The following is an 18,144-nucleotide window of genomic DNA, read 5'->3' as shown; positions in this document are numbered from 1 at the left end:
GAGATATTCTGCATCTGCTCTGTGGGTTGGGCTCTTGCTTGTCCTATGCCAGAAGTGGCATAGCTACATTAAAGCAGTGCTAAGTGCATGCCAATAGGCTCTGCTGGGCTGTGGCGGCATTTTTTCAGCATGACACTGCTTTATGCTGTAAAGACAAACCCTATGCATCTACAGCTGGGAACTCAGAATTAGAAATGGTCTTTGAAATTGGTTTTGAGGTTTTCTTCAGCCTGGCTGAAAAGAGCACAGAATGAAGCTTCTCCCTACAAAATTAACTGAGACCAAATAATGAGGCATCTGCCGCCCTCCTTCAGCCAGTTGAGTTACGTGAAACCCCCACCTCCCCATCATGCAACCTCTCTAGTTTTCTGTGACACGACCAACACCAGCTAGGAGTCTGAAATGCATTACGTGCGACAGACCTGGTAAAAAAAAAACCCAACAAATCTTCCCGTCAAAATTGCTTTTGAACAGGTTATTTGGTTTTCAACTAAAGATATCTTTGAACAGCATCTTCTTGCTGTGCAGTACTTTGATTTTTTGTTAAAAGAAGTCTCAGAAACCCCCCCAAAAAGTTTTCACTGTATGGACAGAAATCCAACTATTTCAGTTTCAGCATGAGATAATCAGTGTTTGGTCCTGGAAAAAATAGTTCAGTCACCTTTATCTCCCTGTTTTCTTCCTTTGGCTGAGCCTCTCAGTTGGGCTTAATTTTCTACCATGCATACAACATGCATGCATGCATATAGGATCACAGGGAAGTAGGGCTGGAGGGGAGTTCAGGAGGTTATCTAGTCTAGCCCCCCGCTCAAGGCAGGATCATCCCCGACTAAGTCATCACAAGCAGGAGGGGGCAACAAGAGATTCCTTCCCATTTTTCCTGAGAAATCAGGGTTATCGACTAGTTACTTCAGGTGCCTGTACACAAATACATGGAGCCTGGGAAGCAAGCAGGAAGGACTGGAAGTCCTCGCATCATCACGACACTATGACGTGATCAGAATAACACAGCCCTGGTGGGAGCTCGCATGACTGTCGCACTGCCGTGGATGGGCACAAACTTTTCAGGAAGGACAGGTAGGCGAGAAGAGGAGGAGGAGTCGCACTTCATGTAAAAGACCCATATGACTGCTGTATGAAGCTTGAGATAGGCCTGTTCAAAGTCCCGGGGTTAAGGTCAGAGGCGAGAGCAATAAGGGTGATGTGGTGGGGGGCTGCTATAGACCATAGTTTTTCAACCTGGGGTATGCATACCCCTGGGGGTACATGGGTACCCCAACACTCTCTCTCACCCTCTTTTCCTCTCTCTCTTGCCCTCTTTTCCTCTCAAAACCATGGCAAAAAATTTGGTGCACAGTGCATTGCGTGGTGCTTTGAATTCTCCAGTAATAATTGGCATGCCACACTTTGCGCAGCACTGGGTTCAGCCCTCCTTGCTTTGGCCAACATCACCTCTAGCCCGGGTACATACTTGAGTTGTGAACTCCTGGTGTAAAACGTGGCAACCCTACCCACACCAGATCAGACATCCGTCATATCACAGCCTTATATACACAGCCCTTCTTCCAACATATGGCACACATTAGTCTGTAAATATAAAATCCCCTGGAAACCTGAGTGTTGGGGTACTTGTTAAAATTTTCAGAAGTTAGGGGGTACTTGCTACATAAAAGGTTGAGAAACACTGCTATAGACCACCAGGCAAAGGCAAGTTGAGCAGGGTGCAAGTCCCGGGGCAAACCAGCCCATGCAGGGGCCCGTCCCCGCTCTGATCCTGGACCCCGAAGAAGCTGCCACTGTCGTTGGCAGACGGGGATAGTGAGTGGCTGGATGCGGAGCCACCGCTCTGCCCAGCTCTACGGGCCCCCCCAAAGGGTAGTAAAGCACTGGAACAGGTTACTTAGAAAGGTTGTGGCATCTCCATCCTTGGAAGCTTTTAAGACCCAGTTAGGCAAAGCCTTGGCTGGGATAATCCAGTTGGGGATGGTCCTGCTTTGAAGGGACTGGACTAGAGGGCTTCCTGAGGTCTCTTCCAAACCTAATTTGCTATGAAAAGCATTCCTAAAGTCAAAGTATATGAGAACCATTGCTCGTCCCACACCCACACAGCTTATCACCTTATGGGAGATAACATCTGACCAGAGAGGCCATTACCACCGAGAAAGAAAGAGGGAGCATGATGCATGTAAACTAAGAGACCCTGATGTAGCACTGGGGTGGCATTTCTAAAATGAACTGTTTTTGTTTTGAGCTCTAATATTTTGATTCTTCACTAAAAAAATAAAATTAAATTAAAAGTCTCCTTGTGGAAATACTGATGAAAATCACTGTTTGATTTTGTTTTTATTGGGAACGATAAATCTTTTCCAAGTCATTTGACTCTCTGAAAACTTGCCCTGAGTATTCAGAGGGATGTTGAGACAGCTGGGTGTGAATGTGCTTTACACATTGGCAGGAATCAAAAAAATATTGCTAGAGACTTCTGAGTAATTTTACTTTCTCATAGCCCACTCTGCATTATTCTAATAAACACAAACGAAACCCTAGAGTTCTGCATTTGCCAACTTTGTATAAATACAGTGCCAGATTCTGATCTCAGCTACACAAATGTAAGTCTTGAACAACTTCACCGACTTTGGTTTTCCCTGAAATCAGTAGTTTTGTGATGATGTTTTGCCAAGATCACAACCTGGACCAATGCTTCAGTTCAAAATGCCCAAAATTGTATTTTTTCCAGTTCAGTTTATAGATCAGAATGAGAGACAATTGAAGCAGAATATAGAAGGATGACATATAAAAATGTTATTTAGTTTGCAAAGCCAAATACTCGAAATGGAAACGTTATATTTATGTGGTTACACTATTAAGGTAATTACTCTAAGGTAATTTTGCACCCCTGTACATTTGAATTGTGCTTTTGGATAGGCCATATTTCAGTTGGATGGTGGGGTCCAGTAATTACTCTAAGGTAATTTTGCACCCCTGTACATTTGAATTGTGCATTTGGATAGGCCGTATTTCAGTTGGACACTGGGGTCCAGTAATAAAGGCAGTGTCAAAAAACATTCAGAAGCTGTCAACGTGGCAACCTCAATCTGGCATTTACTGATTTGCAAACAGGTACTCGACTTTGCAACTCTGATTATACACTTGGAGTATTTTTCTTGATGGAATTTCCATTCTTAAAAAAATACATAAATCAAAAAGCAAATTCTCTCATGTACAACCATTAATTCTCCTGCGTACAATTGCTGCACACCCTCACCATCGTAAGTGAAGTTAGAAACTGGAATCCTTGTTACTGTCTGCTAACACGAGGCTTACAAGAATAACTACGTTTAGCTATCAGTTGGAGAAGGCTCCAAATCCAGGCTGGAGGTACAGGGCAGAGTGGGGTCTCAATCTGGGGGAGGTTGGTTTAGATACTCCAGTGTTCACATTCAACTATTGTTCTGGCGGGCTGCCTCGGTTTCCCTGAGAAATGCAAACAGCAGTCAGACAAAGAGTTCAGGTTTGTTGGGTTGGAGCAACAGCAGAAAGTTGCTGAAGCAAGTTCTGCTGGAACTTGAGCCAGGAGTAGGGGACACTCACGGTGAGTGTGGGATTACTAAATGAATAGATGGGACATGACACACTGCAGCTCGAGGCCATGAGAAATCTGAAGGACAACTGTGAGCCAACAGCTTGTGTGCAATGTGTCTGCAAGTCGTTCTGCTGTGCCTCCATGCTTCCTTACACCTTGCGAATACATAGCTAGCTAGCTCAGTAAAAGTAGGGAGGAATTTCAGGGGATAAAGAAAAACCCCCTGACCGGCCCAAAGTCTTCCCCTTGTCAAAGCTGAAAGGTTGCCTGCAAATAACAGAGGTGTTGAGGTGTTGCAATGTCTAAAAAAAAGTCACAAAAATTCCTTCTATAAATAGAGAGCTTGACAACTTAGTGATAGGAGTTGCTTCCCCCCTCCCCACTCCAATAATTATTAATCATGAAATAATGCTTCCCTGACAATCAGGCCTTGTGTTCTCCTTTGAATCACCTCCAGATTAGATTTATTGCTGCAAGGTAGTTATCACAAAGCTTTGGAAATCCATGAAATGACACCTTACAAGAACCTTTATCTTGAGTACAAAGGAAACTTTTGATTTATAGCCAAGTAAATGTATTGCCAACCATAAAAAATGTTGCGCTGCATTGTGAAACAACCCAGAAAAACCAGTCCATGCACACACACACACACAATATTACATATTCATTCATGAAGGGCCATTTAATAGTTAAAGACAATTCTTGCTGGATTCACTTTGCAGTGACTTGGGACGATAACCTTTATAACCTTATATCTGAAAGCTTAAATAAATGTATTCCTTTGACATGGAGCATGCATTCAATCTACAGTCACTATGGCTGGGACATGCAGAAAACGCAAATAGGGATCAATCTTGTGTTTATCCAAAGGGTGGGGGTGCACGAACAGAAGAAAATAAACTTCACCAGGCTTTCCTTCTTGCCTGTGAGTCTCAATCGTAAGCTGGAGAAAAAGGCCTTGGATGAGCAGCACTTATTTTGTCGCTGATCTACTCAGCCCTTCATTTTAAGATTGCTAAGTGCAGTCAAGCAATCTCTCAAGAGGACAGCATGGTGGATTCTGCAATAAGGCCACAACGCACCTGCAATTCTCTTTTCAGATCAGATGAATTGTGCTTGAGTTTAGCTCCATCTGTATTCATGGCCCCACATTGACACCACTCCCAGTCCTATCCAGGGAGAATCATGCCATAGATCTGTGATCCTAGTGCTCATAAGCAGTTTTTCTCTGTCTACTCAGGAGTTATGGGGCAAATGAGAGACTGAGAAGAAAGAAGCAGCAGGACAGGGTGGAGGGAAAGAAAGCAAGCCAAAGAAATGTGGGAGTCAAGGAAACCATAAAATGATGAATGTCTGCTCCAAGCTAAGTGTCAAGCTCCAGCTTTCGGATTTAGCACCCCTAGGTTAGGGACAGAAGTTACCCATTAACCAGCACACGTGATCAGAAACTGGTTCAAATATGTAACACAACAGAAGTTCAGTGCACATAAACCACTTCCAAAGCATCCGAAACCGGCTTAAGACAAACCTGGATGGATGTAGTATCAGATTTAACTGATTTCAGTTAAATAGGTTTACTCAACTTCTGTCCTAGATCCCCTTTGGATTCAAATTAACTCAGTCCCCCAGCCTCCCAGGACGCTTTGTGCCTCCCTTGCAAGCCCCCCTTGCAGGGAGGAGAGGCTAGCCTTGACCCAAGCTGTCTGCTCCAGCTGAGCAGGGAGGCGTGCCTAGCATCCCCGTCCCGGCTTCTGGCCTGGGCCACTGCAGGCACATGGCTGAATTTCTAGAATCAAAAGTGAATGTCTGTTCACTTGCTTATTGGTTCACTCTGCGCAGCCTAGACTAACCTGCAAAGACTGAATCAATTCAGCCTTGGGCTTTCTGTCTGTGCAGAACCAGTAGCACAGCTGTATTCACTAACTGCTCCCTCCAAAAGACCTCATATGCATGGATAAGAGCAGGAAGAGAAGCATCAGGGGACTGGACCTGATGATCTTCCGAGGTCCCTTCCGGCCTTACAATCTACGAATCAGTCTGGACCACAGATTTTTCATCCTCTTCCCTCAAAGTCATGACAGCACTGGCCCCAAGACCTATACTCAACTCCCGGCAGCTGCACTGTATCGACATATGCTTTGCGATCACTTGGGCAAGCAGCAGACCTCCTGAGACAACAGGTCAGGCCAGCAGATGGATGCCTTTTTCCCCCCACAAAAGGGAGTCACCAATCACCACCAGCTGTTGCTTCCTCTTGGCGGCAGTGGACGCGATCCACCCAACCGCGGGCCTCTTCCACCAATGGAAAATGCTGCTCCTCCTCCTCTGTTGCTAGGGCTCCACATCTGTTCTCCCACCAAACCACCGCAGGTGGGGATAAAGACTTCTGCTTCCTACCAGAGGTCACAAGCTCCCAGCTTCCATCTTCCTGGATGTCCAGGTCCTCTTCCTTCTCTATTGCTGCGTCTGCAGCCCTAGGGGTCTCCTCCAGCATTGAATCTATGAAGTCCTCATGGCAGAGAATGCGTTGGAGCCTGACCACCTCCTCCTGTAGCCCTCTTGCCTGGTCCCTGAGGGACACCTCCAGGAGGCACCGCTCACACCATAGGCATCCCCCCAACCTGGCCGTCACTGGAAGGAACCTGCAAGCTCCAGTCTCCACAGCACCCCACCAAGACCTGGGTGGAAGCCTTAATGGTGAGTGGTCCTGCCTGGACAGACACCTCGCAGGTGCAAGCAGAGGAGAGCTGGCAATAGCAGGGGCTCTGGCATTGTGACATCCTCTGAGTCTGTTAATCCGCCGCCTCCCTCTTCCTGCCCCTCTTTCCCAGCAGACCTTCCCTTAGCAAAGTCCCCTGTAAGCTGGCCTGCTTGCTGCTCCTTGCTAACCTGCTTCCTCTCAGCAAGATTACGGTGAAGGAGATGCTCTCACCTTCCAGGCAAACTCCCTAGCAAACTCCCCTCACACCACACATACCCCCACACACAGATTGACCCTTCCACCAGAAATAGCATAGATGCGATAGGCCCCGTTTTCCTCAGCATGTATCTGAAGGGGAGGACACTGCAGAGATGTACAGATGAAACCATAAAATTGTTGGTCCTTGCACTGGACTTCAACAACTCATATCTTCAGACACCAGCCCTAAACTCAAGTCACATCTCACAGCAGATCCTTAAAAGGTCAGCAGCATACAGATGTTAAAAAAAAAAATGTATATACAAAAAACTAGAACTCTTGGTTCTACCAAGTACAACCCTGAAAAAAAAAAATGTATCCACTTTTCACTAGTACAGATGCTAACCCTGGTGCTTGGGGTATACAGTGCCTATTCACTGAGGTCCAGCCAGTGATATCTTTTCTGATGGTCAAAAGGTAAAACAGAAAGCTTTTGAACTGAAAATACTGCACGTTAAAAATACTGCACAGAACAAAAAAATCTCTTGCCATTGCATACTAACACAGCAAGGAAAAACAAAAACCCCCCACTAAAAACAACCCCAGCCTTGCCATAAAGGATGTAAATTAATTGTGCGAGATTTGGGCATTTTTATTCCTGAGAAGATTCATCAGTGATATAATGAACCCTACCATCTAACTCAGCATTTCTCTCCTGTACTATACTGTATTCTACCGTGTATGCGCACATCGTTCAACTCAGAATATAGGGGTTGTATATCTCGCTTTATACCAGTTCAGGAAAAAACCGAAGAACAGCAGCATCTCTTAACATCACATGAAGATAATAAATTAAAGGAAGTGACTTTTTTATGGGCTTGAGACTTCAGGCAATTACTACCTCTGTGAGCGAGTCTGGAAAGGAGCACCCATTTTAGAAGGGAATATTTTAGTCCTCGTGTAGTCAAACCCTGGAAAGATTCTGCTGGATTTTTGCCTCCTTCATGTTTCAGCACATTTCCACTCCAGTGCTGTTGCTGACTTTGACTGCCTGACAACATATGTCTTTTTCTGGCACCACAACAAATGTAGACCAATCTATAATTAGATTAGATCTTTGAACCTGTAAAGCTTACTGTGTGTGGAAGTTCAAGCAATACTGATGCTTGCACAGCCTAGGAATATACGCACAGGATTGCGGCAACAACTTTTCAGCTTGCAAGATGCACTTTGGCTACCTGGGAGAAGAAAAGCAGCATTGAAATCTGTTGGCCAACTTTAGCAGAGAGACAAAGTCAGCTGCGCTAATCTGAAGTTAAGTAGAAGTAAAATCTACCCTGCCTTCTCGTCAACCTTACGGATAGATCCACAGCAGCAGCAGCCTTCCTGACAGACTTGTTCTCCAGCCCTGCCCAAGCCAAAAGCTGATCACACTAGGAATTAAAACTTCTTTTGAAGTCCAGCGAAGTCAGTGTGATCTCAGTAGCTCCTGGGGCAGGTCCTAAAATTAATTGGTTTGGGAAAAAGGGGGCATTAGATGATGGCTTTAGAGGCCACCACAACTCTTTTCTTCTGGGCCAGGAGGAAATTAAATAGCAAACTGTTATGGGCAAGAGGAAGAGCAGAGGTGGAAATGAGAATTCAGAACATTAGGAGGATCAATGTCTCCAGTTATCGGAGACAACAGGCCTTCTGCCACTAAAGGAAACGCTAGCGGAAAGCCATGTATTAGGTTGGTAAGCAACAATTTGAAAGCAAAAGGGTGATCAGAATGGGAATGGAAAAGGAAACTAAAATATGTAAGCTGAGTGAATAAGAAAATACCATGCATGGGATCTTCCAGGCTGTTCTGTCATTTTGGGGAGACTAGATTTGTATGCCTCACTCCATATGCTAGGATGAGGACTTAGATTCTTAGCAAAGACCGATGGTTTCACACTAACCATTTTGGTTTGCCTTTTGATGATTATAACTCCTTCACAGTTTTTAAAATAATTACAAGAGGTAGTCTCCACTGTGACATGTTGTGAAACTTATTTAGAGCAGTAAAAAACACCTGCGCTGTTAATACATTTCAACATATTTGTGTAATATGTTTGGTACTTTACACTATCTAATTGCTCAACTGCACAGTCAAACAGTGCTGACATTTTCAGATGAAAACTTGACTGGCGTTTCCTAAAAGGGTCTCTTCATTTGCTCCTCAAAACCCCCAGCCAGCAAGCATGTTGGCGATAGGGACAAACAAAGTGCATGGCTCCGTTGAGCTCCAGAAGCAAAGAGAATCCTCCACAGCACTGTCTATTAACAAATTAAAGATCTCATGGCACAATGACAATCGAGTTGGGAAGACAGGGCTGGTCTTCTGGTCACTAGTCTCCAATCACTGTATGTGCAACAACTGTCACATCTGCCCATGGAGTTGCCGGGACAGTAGTATCCAATTTAATTTATTTTTGGAAAGGTTTTCTAGTGATTCTGGGACGTATCAAAGAATAACAGTCAGAAAACTGATGAGCTAAAGCCACAGATGTGAATGAGAGCAACTGAATAAGGATGGATTGTCTGCCAGAGCCCCAGCCCGGATTTCCAGCCCTGCGTGGAGGGTCTTCACTTAGACTGTGATGTGACTGACAGCAGAACAAGAGAAATATGAGCTGTATTACTATGGGCCCCAATCACCAAGGTCATGACAGCCCTGAAAGCAAAAGCAAAAAAAAAAAAAAAGTTTGTTTGACAGTATATAGCATCCAAAATCTGGAACGGGCTCCCAAGGGAGGTGGTGCTCTCCCCTACCCTGGGGGTCTTCAAGAGGAGGTTAGATAGGCGTCTGGCTGGGGTCATCTGAACCCAGCCCTCTTTCCTGCCTATGCAGGGGGTCGGACTCAATGATCTGTTGAGGTCCCTTCCGACCCTAACATCTATGAATCTATGAATCTTGAAGAAAAGCCGGACACGCCAGCAAATGTACCAATTCCCTTAACCAAGACGCACGGCTCACCTACCCACCATGCAAAAATATTAATTGTGCCAAAATGCCCACAGTTCCTACCTGCCTTAGTCATATCATATCAGTACCAACTACTGAACCAAGTCTCCCCCAAAGCCGTTCGATCTGGTGTGGATGACAAGAGCCCCAGCAAATCAAAATGCTTATGCAAAATGAAATATGAATGGTAGCTTGGAATGATTACGATGAGTAACTCTGATAAAGATCTGTATTTTTCGGAAGCCAGACATGGTCAGTCCAGACATCCCAAGCTATGTGGTTACTAGCTTAACAAGGCTAAGATGTTCAATAGTTATATTGCAACATAACCTCCAAAGAATGTTCTCTTGGTTATAAAAACATGTACTTTCAGCTTGTTTTGCAAGAGCAGTGAAGCTCAAATCACAATGCTTTAATTTCTCAAAGTGAGAAGCCTGTTGTGTTGCTGTTTCACAAAACTGTACTTTGCCCTGTTGTGAAGCCAACACGATCTTTCTTGCATTTATTGTGCCAGTGTTTCTTAAACACAGACGCTAACAAGCAATTAGCATGGAGAGTTTGAACATAGCTTCTTCCATCCTCTTTTCTGGAAAATTATCTATTACCTAAAATCTCAGACGAAGGGGGATTCTTGCTACAGGAGAAATCAGAAGTCAAACTGAAGTGAAGTGCTAGCAAATGAATGCACCAAGTGAAAAAAAACACGTATTTCCAACATTCTGCATGAAATGCAATGGGAAATCCATCTATGATAGGAATTGCATCTGCTAACACCTGAAGCACCATATAACAGCATACCAAGGACTTTAATTACTTACAAAGAAACAATCAGATATACTTAGGCTGGGCTCTTTACTTTTAAATAAACTATTTGAGAAGAGTGTAAAAGAAGACTAGTCACCCACCCTAGCATACCTGCAAATAAAAAAATCTGCAACACTGTGGGATGCATTAGAAAAAACTTTAAATACAACTGAAGGATGCATCAGACTATAAAGGGCCACTGTGCATGTTTGCCATTTTTACACAGGTTACAGAAAGAGTCAGATATTTTAAAAGATGTTCTCACATGCTAAAAGATGTGCAAGCTGGTAGTGCTTCACTAGGTGTGGCCATGCTGAAGTCAATACCTAACTCTATCCAGGTCTTGTCACGGGCATGAAGATACTATAAAATTTCCTTACCTGAAAATGAAACCAAGTGACTGCTAGCACAGCTCTTTCCCGAATCATAAAATTATTTCAAGTGAGCTCTGCTGTGTGATTTCCATTGGGAACATCATCAATGACCACGTAAGATTATAGTACTGATGATGCTGAATCAAAAACCTGGATGTGAACTTCGCTACTCTGCCTTTTCTCCAAATTATACAGGTGCCAGTTGTGGGCAGCGGTACTCCCTCCTACTTCAACGCTGTAAGAAATAAGCCATATTGAATATTTCCTATAGGCTTATTTGCTACTTGATACTAAATCAGCAGGGCATTAAGTACTCAACTTCCACTCCAGTGAATGGAAGTTGAAGATGCTCACTATCAGACAGGAAACAAAACAGGGCGAAGGGTTTGCTTCCTTTTTTTAAGGAAAGGTTCTTTTAAACAATATGAAAATTTGCGTATTTGTTAAAATGTAGTTAAAAAAAATTTAATTTCAATTTGATTCAAAATGAAATAAAGCGGAAGAGTGGAGCCTCCCCCACTTCTCTTTCACCATTTTTTTTTGTTCTTTTCCAGAGGTGGGAGAAAGAAAGGGTGCAAATACTCAATAAATTAAAACCTTGTTGATTTTTATTTTTGTTTCCAATTGATTTTTTTGTGTTTTGGAATCAACATAAAATCTTTCAATTCAACAAAAACAATACCTTTGGCAATTTTTTTGGCAATTTCCCCCCAGTTTTTTTTCCATGGAAGAAATCTACCATTTTTGACCAGCCCTAATAAGAAACACTCCCATCTTTGCAAGATCGAATGAGCCTCAGGAGAAGCCTCCATCCCACGTTATTTGGACTTTAATTACGTACAAAGAACAGATCAGATCTACTTAGGCTGGGCTCTTTACTTTTAAAAAAAAACTATTTGAGAAGAGTGTAAAAGAAGACCAGTCACCCACCCTAGCATACCTGCAAATAAAAACATCTGTAACACCGTGGGATGCATTAGAAAAACACTTTTAAATGCAACAGCAGACTATATAAGGGCCACTGTGCATGTTTGCCATTTTTACACAGGTGGTCATGTGTCTTGCAATGCCAACAGGAATCCTTGGGAAGATCCTGGGATGCTGGAGGACTGTGCTGTGCTGTGACTTCTCTTAAAAGCGAATGTATACAGACATTCAGCCTCCTGGAGAAACTCTCCCACGAGTTATTTAATGTTGGCTGTTTCTTGGTTATTTTTCTCCTGAACATCTGTACACTCATGGTTTCTTCTGGGAGAGCAGTGACTCTCCCACAAGAAACTGAATGTCTATATGTGGCTTCAATCAGCTCAGTACATGTTATCCCGCCAATCTGTACTTGCTATCTTTAACCTGGAAATAAGGGGTTATCCTTCTACCGTGCCCATCACTTGCACTAAAGGTTCTGCCGCTGGAGTGAGTTTAACAATCCTGTCAACGACATCTGAGCTAGGCTAGAACCCAGAGCACTCTTCCAAGCCCACACAGGATCTGCACTGCATTGGTTTCTGCTTGTCTTGGCAAACTCACTTTCATTACTGACATAAGGAAAAGACACTGTAAATATACACAGTTTGTGGCATAAGGTTTTGCTTTCCTGATTCACATTTAAAACTGACTAGTTTCACTGGGTGTAAACAATGGTAGCATAATGCATCTGTTAATACAACCAGTTGCTTGCTTTGTCTGAAAGCAGATGTTCTGTACGTTCTAAGTGTAAGGGGCAGATAAGGGAAGAGAATGACTAATTCATTCATCTTCTGCTCTCCTCGCAAGCTTCAAAACCTGCTGCTTGTAGCCAGTGGCAAATTTCCTTTCCTGTTGTTCTCCATTAGTTCGAGATCCACTTCCTCAAGCAGATGCACGAGCAAAAAGTAAATGAACCTTATAACTAAGTCCACTAGACTGAATGGAAAGTACAGATTGACTGTTTGCAGGGAAACGGGGAACCACGAAAGTAAATACTAAACACTCCCCTCCTGTTCCAACTGCTTGATCTTATTTTGGTGAGAATACAAATTTGGCACCTCTGAATTGTATGGAGGAATAATTGATAGCTGAGCCCGTCTAACTGCACAGGAATCACAGCCTGTAGAGAATCATGATTAAAGGGAAGGCATGCAAGGTTAATTCACCAGCCTCTCTCACACCTCTGGCTTTCTTGGATCAATCAGCGCTCGGCACAAAACTGCAGCACACAAGAAGCACAAGCTGACATGACTGGCAGCTGCCGCACAGGGGAAGCTGAAAGCTGGAACATTCAGGGCGGCTTCAGGTCAGGACTGGGGTGAATTACCAAGCTGGGCAGGGGAAGCTTGCACAGCGAGATGGCTAGTTAAAGCCAGGCACTGGGGGAACAGATTCTTGCCTTCATGAGCACTAGCGTGGGCCTATTTTTTTTTTTCTCACACACAAAAAAAGAACAACTTCATTAGTTTGAGATGAATGTTGCCCGAGTCGAATCCCTTTCATCACACAGACTGAAAAAAAAAAAAAAAAAAAAAAAAAAAATCAAAAAAAAAAATCAAAAAAAAATCAAGGCAATCAGCCTGGAAAGGCAACCTTATCATTTACCCTAGCCTCCTCTCACATTCCTTAACTTCTATCATAGCACCCAAAACAGCTGCCTCAGCTCTACTACCTGCTCTCCTTCAATGCCAGGCTATAACCACTTCCAACCAATACACTCAAGTCTCTCATGACTACAGGCACACGTATATCTCTGCCTCCAGAGCAGCATTTTTCAACCCGTGGGTCGCAACCCAAAAGTGGGTTGTAAGAACATATCGAAAGGGTCGTGAACAAACTTTAAAAATTAATTCTCCTTTTAAGGAGAAAAATGCAGGAAACCGTGGCTTTTCCCTTGCAGACTGGCAGAGTGCCAGCCTGCAAGAGGCTGCTTGGTGCCCCCCCCCACCCAATGCCCATACACCACCCCCACCCCATGACCCACACACGAGGGGGCTGGGGCCTGGGGGTGTGGGGCAGAGAGTCGGGAGTGAGGGGCACTAGGTCGGGACTGGCCACTGATGCTTACAACTGCATCCTGGTACAAAACCGTTGGGAACCACTGCTCTAGAGGATTACAGCATCATTCGGAGATACCACATCTCAGCTGTGAATATATATAGTGCATTATTTCTACTGCACAACATGGCCAGGATTACGATTGTTTTTCTGAGGGCAGCTGTAAGGAAATGACTGTGCGCACTGTAGGAGGAGTTTGAAGTGGAGCTACCTCACTAATGTAGCCTCATTTTGGGAAAGATCATTAAGAGGTTCCTTACGAGCTTTAAATTAAAATGCAGCTCAGAGTGCACTCTTAACTACGGAGCCACTAGAGGCCTCCATACTTCTGATGGAGACGGCTCAAGCAAAAGAACAGAAACAGAAAGGACAGAGCGGGGGGGGAAAAAAAAAAAAAAAGAGAGAGAAAAAAACCCTAACCTCATCCTCAAAGACCCTGTATCAGAAAAGTCGCTCAGCTGCTTCAGCTTAGTGGATCTGTAGAAATCTCAGTGCCATTCTGGTTCTATTGAGCTCAAGGCTAGATTGTGTTCAGCTGTATCTCTGAATTCAAACAGCTTTTAAAAAAGGGCAAGACAAGAAAAGCATTTATGCTGTCAGGCTTCAGGGAAGTATTTCGGAAATATGCCTACATAGCCACCAGAGTCGACACGCCACCCATCACACACATCTGACTTTAGCATCTGCAGCAAATGGGCCAGGTATAGCACACGCACGTGTGTCCTGGAAGTTCTTCAATTTGCAACACGCGAATCATTTGCTTTGCAAAGACAAGCCCTCGATATTAGTGAACTCCCCAAGGATCTGACCTTTACTTGGTTTACCAAACAATGGTTGTGTGGCTCTGTGCAGCAAACGTGTGTAAAATCCATTAGTATTTGTACTGGGTATTGCATATGAGGCTCCGTTAATATTGCAATATAAGTGTCTGGCATGTTGGTGATCTGTTTAGCTACAGAACATAATAATGAGAACCACGCTACTGCCAAGAGCCAGTTTGGCAGTCCCTAAGAACACTGTCTATATCTGTTTGCATTTCCAAATTGCTGAGTACAAAGCATGGCAAGTATTGTTGAACTTTCTCGAGAAGAAGCCTCCCTTGGCTCGTCTACCAGCTGCATTTGCTCCCTAAGCAGTTTTGCGACACTTCCACACTGGCAAAATGAAAGGAAAAATTATGCGATTTTCAGCCAAGCTGTTTAGGAAATCCTGTCATCGTCAACTCACCTGTTCTAGGTCAATGGGGAACACAAGAGAAACCTTGGAAGAGCTGTACTTGCCCAGTTACTGTCTCTGAAAGAATGGAGCATGCTCACACTACTTTTTAGAGGATCCCAAGTGGTATAGCTAAGCTGTCAAGAGGCCACATAGAACAAAAATGACACGTTTTGACATGGAGCACTCTAAATCCTTGGAGGAAATCAGTCTCTTGCTCCACCATGATCACATTCAACAGACTTGGAGGATCTGCTACAGTAGGTCAAATTATAAAACAGGCCTTAAGAGAAAGCCAATTCTAATATACTCTTCCATCAAGGAGGATATAACGATGAAATATGAAGCACACACAACTAATATACTGAATCTAGCCAAAAATAATACTAGGAATTTTGAATATGGTTTTCTTACCAAATTAACAGAAAACCATAAAATATATATTTGTAGCCTGTATGGTCACTGAGCAGATTGCCATTGCTTATTCCGATTTTCCTTCCATTTGTTCTGATTCCTGAACCCAAGACAATCTTTACGCAATATGAACGAGTAAAGGGCAGAACCAATGGTCAGTTCTCTCTTACAGGAGTGAACCATTAATGTTAGCACTTGAACAATAATAATGAGATGTGTTCAAAGAAAGCGAATATCACTTGTGCTCCTTCCAGTCAATCCATCTTGAACACGCTGCTCAAGGCATGCCTCATCTTACCCTACCGCCACAGTTGGTACTCTTCTGCTTCTTTGCAGAGCTGGTTAAGAAACAGTGAGTTTTCTGATCCAGCATAACACTAAAAGGACATTAAAGGATATTGGCTGAACCTTTATGTCAAAATAACATACAGGTGCCCGGCAAGACTATAGTGACACACTTAAATTCAATAAAAACACTAATCCCCTGGTAATGTGGATGATTGCCAAGTGGAAATGCCAGACCTAGAGTTTTACCTACAGTAGGAAACAGATCCCACTGATGTTAATGATGGTGCTGTACCATTAGCAATGTTGGGAGCCCAAATGAAGACAGACGGTCCACCCTTTGCTTGTTTTTTCTTCCAAGAAACAGGATAGTAGGGGGAAAAAAATCAATAACAAACTATATACGATTGCTTATGAAATGGATTTAGTGAGGCAAGTGATAAGACTAGGCTCTGGGGTTGTATACCTAATCTAAGCCCCATTGGGAAAATAACAGCCCTAGAGCAACAGTTGGGAAATGCTCCAATTGGTACGGTCGACAGGGCTCTGTCCTGTGCTCCCACAGACATCCATGTCCATAGGGTGCTCTGCCTCTTACAAAATTATATGCCTGAAGATTGTGTGCTTTGCGCGGGGCGGGGGGAGAGCGGGAGAGGTGGTCTTTTAGAAGGAAGTCAATAACTTGATGAACTAATTCTAAACAGCTTTCAGTCACAAGCCGGCAATTCTCAAACTTTAAGCCACAAATCAGAACTACCGTCACATTCTGCCACCCTCCTACCACGAAACACAGGTGCATTATACAGATCTTGTCAATCACTATGGTTTTTGTGGGGGTTGGAGCGGGGAGGGAACTGGTTTATAGGCATACATATCTGCATTTTGGCACTCCGTAGCTGAAAGGTAGACAGAGACAAAGCCAATAATAAAGTGCAAATTCATGGTGAAAAATAACAGCTAAAGGCATGTGTAGAAGGATTAGGCCCCTGGGGTGGTTATCATGCACCCTGGTGCCCATGTGGTTCCTGCTTCCTCTGGGTCTTGGGGACTACCTTCTTCTTTTCCTGCCATGCCTTTGATGTTATTTAGAAAGAAAAAAGTTGGGAGGCAGCCCGAAGGCCCCAGGGGACCACTAGTCTGGTCCCACCCCTGCTATTCATGCCTCTCATTGCCAGTTGTCTTGAGGGCTATGTCTGTGGCTCCGACTGCCCCTACAGTCACACCCATGTCTTGCAGGTCTCTGCCCCTATCTGTTTACTGGGCCTTTAGACTAGGTTCAGTGCCATACCTTGCCCCTGGTAGCACCTCTCTACACCCCTCGACGGCTCTGGCCTTGTTCCTCTTGGATCCTGGTCTTGTCCCTCAAGGGTTCCAGAAACGCCCCCCAGGGCTGTGGGCTTCTGGTGCCTTTCTTTGGCACTGGGTCCTAGTTAGTTTCCACTGGCTCTGCCTTTCCTCTAGCTTAGGCTTCAACCCTCCCTGACAACCGGCTGTCTGGGCCTTGAGGCTGGCTTCTGGTAGGGCTCAAAGCATTCATGTGCCCCTCAGGCACCACTGGGACATCCACCTCCCCCGCCAGTCCCAACCTGGTCCTCAGGTTTAAATGGTCACAAAAATAGATAACTCCACAGGCTATAATTAAATCTCTAGGCATCCTAGCTGCATAACAGAACACTTCTCATCATGGAGCCTAGCTCCTTCAGTTCCTTACTGGCAGTCCCTATTGTAGTAGGGTCTCAGTCCATTGCTCAGCCAGCCATCTCAGTGTGCGGCTCCTTCTCTGGCAGCCTGCAGAACCAGACTGCTCCCTAGCTCGAGCCCAGGGTTTATATACTTCCTAAACCCCACCCCTTCAAGTCATGGGGCTTCCCGCAGCCATCCACAGGTGCTTCCAACTAGCTTTGCTGTCTGACTTAATGACCGCCATGGTGCCCCAGCTGCCTAAGCAAGGCTCTGCCCTTCTGTACTATTGTATAGCTGGTAGCTCTGCAATAGATGTGCTGCTGCCTCAGCAGCCCCTGTCCTAGTATACTGCTGCAAAGCAGTTAGCTCTGCAACAGGTACTCCTAGCCTACTAATCCCTGGCAGCCTGTCCTTCTGTAGCCCCCAAATAAGCACCTTCCCCATATGGGGATCTCTCTGTGGCTGATTCTCCCTGTCACAAGTGCCCTGTTACAAGGTCTCTAAGTCCTGTGCAGGAGACTGTAAATATCCTGTAAAAACTAGCGGTTTGCATCTCCTCACTGCAGGAAGGATTTGGTCCTCTGTTCAGTGGTCAGCCACTGTTACATGAAACCCCCTTCTTATATGTTATGGCTGGAGTGTCCATGCTCTCAGTACTGTGCAACCTGAGGCTGGATAACACACAGATGGCATTTACCTGCCCCGAGGAGAGCAGCACCTAATTCTGGATCTAGTGTGACCCTATTCCACCAACCTCAAGTCTCTGAAAAATTGTTACTATGTTTGCTTTGGTAACACGCCCATCATTTTAGCTTTATGACTATGTCCCCAAAGCAGCAAGCATGAGGAAGACCTATCCACCTCTTGTGTTGAC

At 44.4% G+C, this 18,144-nt stretch overlaps 1 protein-coding gene across 4 annotated transcripts in view; it reads right to left on the bottom strand.

The window, feature by feature from the left end:
- The window catches only part of CASTOR2 (cytosolic arginine sensor for mTORC1 subunit 2), a 172,556-nt gene that overhangs the window by 80,532 nt on the left and 73,880 nt on the right, over positions 1-18,144 (bottom strand). Inside the window, exon 1 of one of the 4 annotated variants that reach the window (XM_025208076.1) lies at positions 14,094-14,113. The exons of the other annotated variants lie outside the window; for them this stretch is intronic. Within the exon in view, the coding sequence (XP_025063861.1) occupies positions 14,094-14,098 (5 nt within the window). The 5' untranslated portion in view covers positions 14,099-14,113. Of the gene's footprint in view, positions 1-14,093; positions 14,114-18,144 lie in introns of those variants that run through there. 4 annotated transcript variants of the gene reach the window in all.

The sequence above is a fragment of the Alligator sinensis genome, unplaced genomic scaffold, assembly GCF_000455745.1.
Source record: "Alligator sinensis unplaced genomic scaffold, ASM45574v1 scaffold1291_1, whole genome shotgun sequence".
NCBI classification, from domain to species: domain Eukaryota; kingdom Metazoa; phylum Chordata; order Crocodylia; family Alligatoridae; genus Alligator; species Alligator sinensis.
Note: the sequence above shows the minus strand (reverse complement) of the source record. Positions and strands in the feature narration are given on the sequence as shown.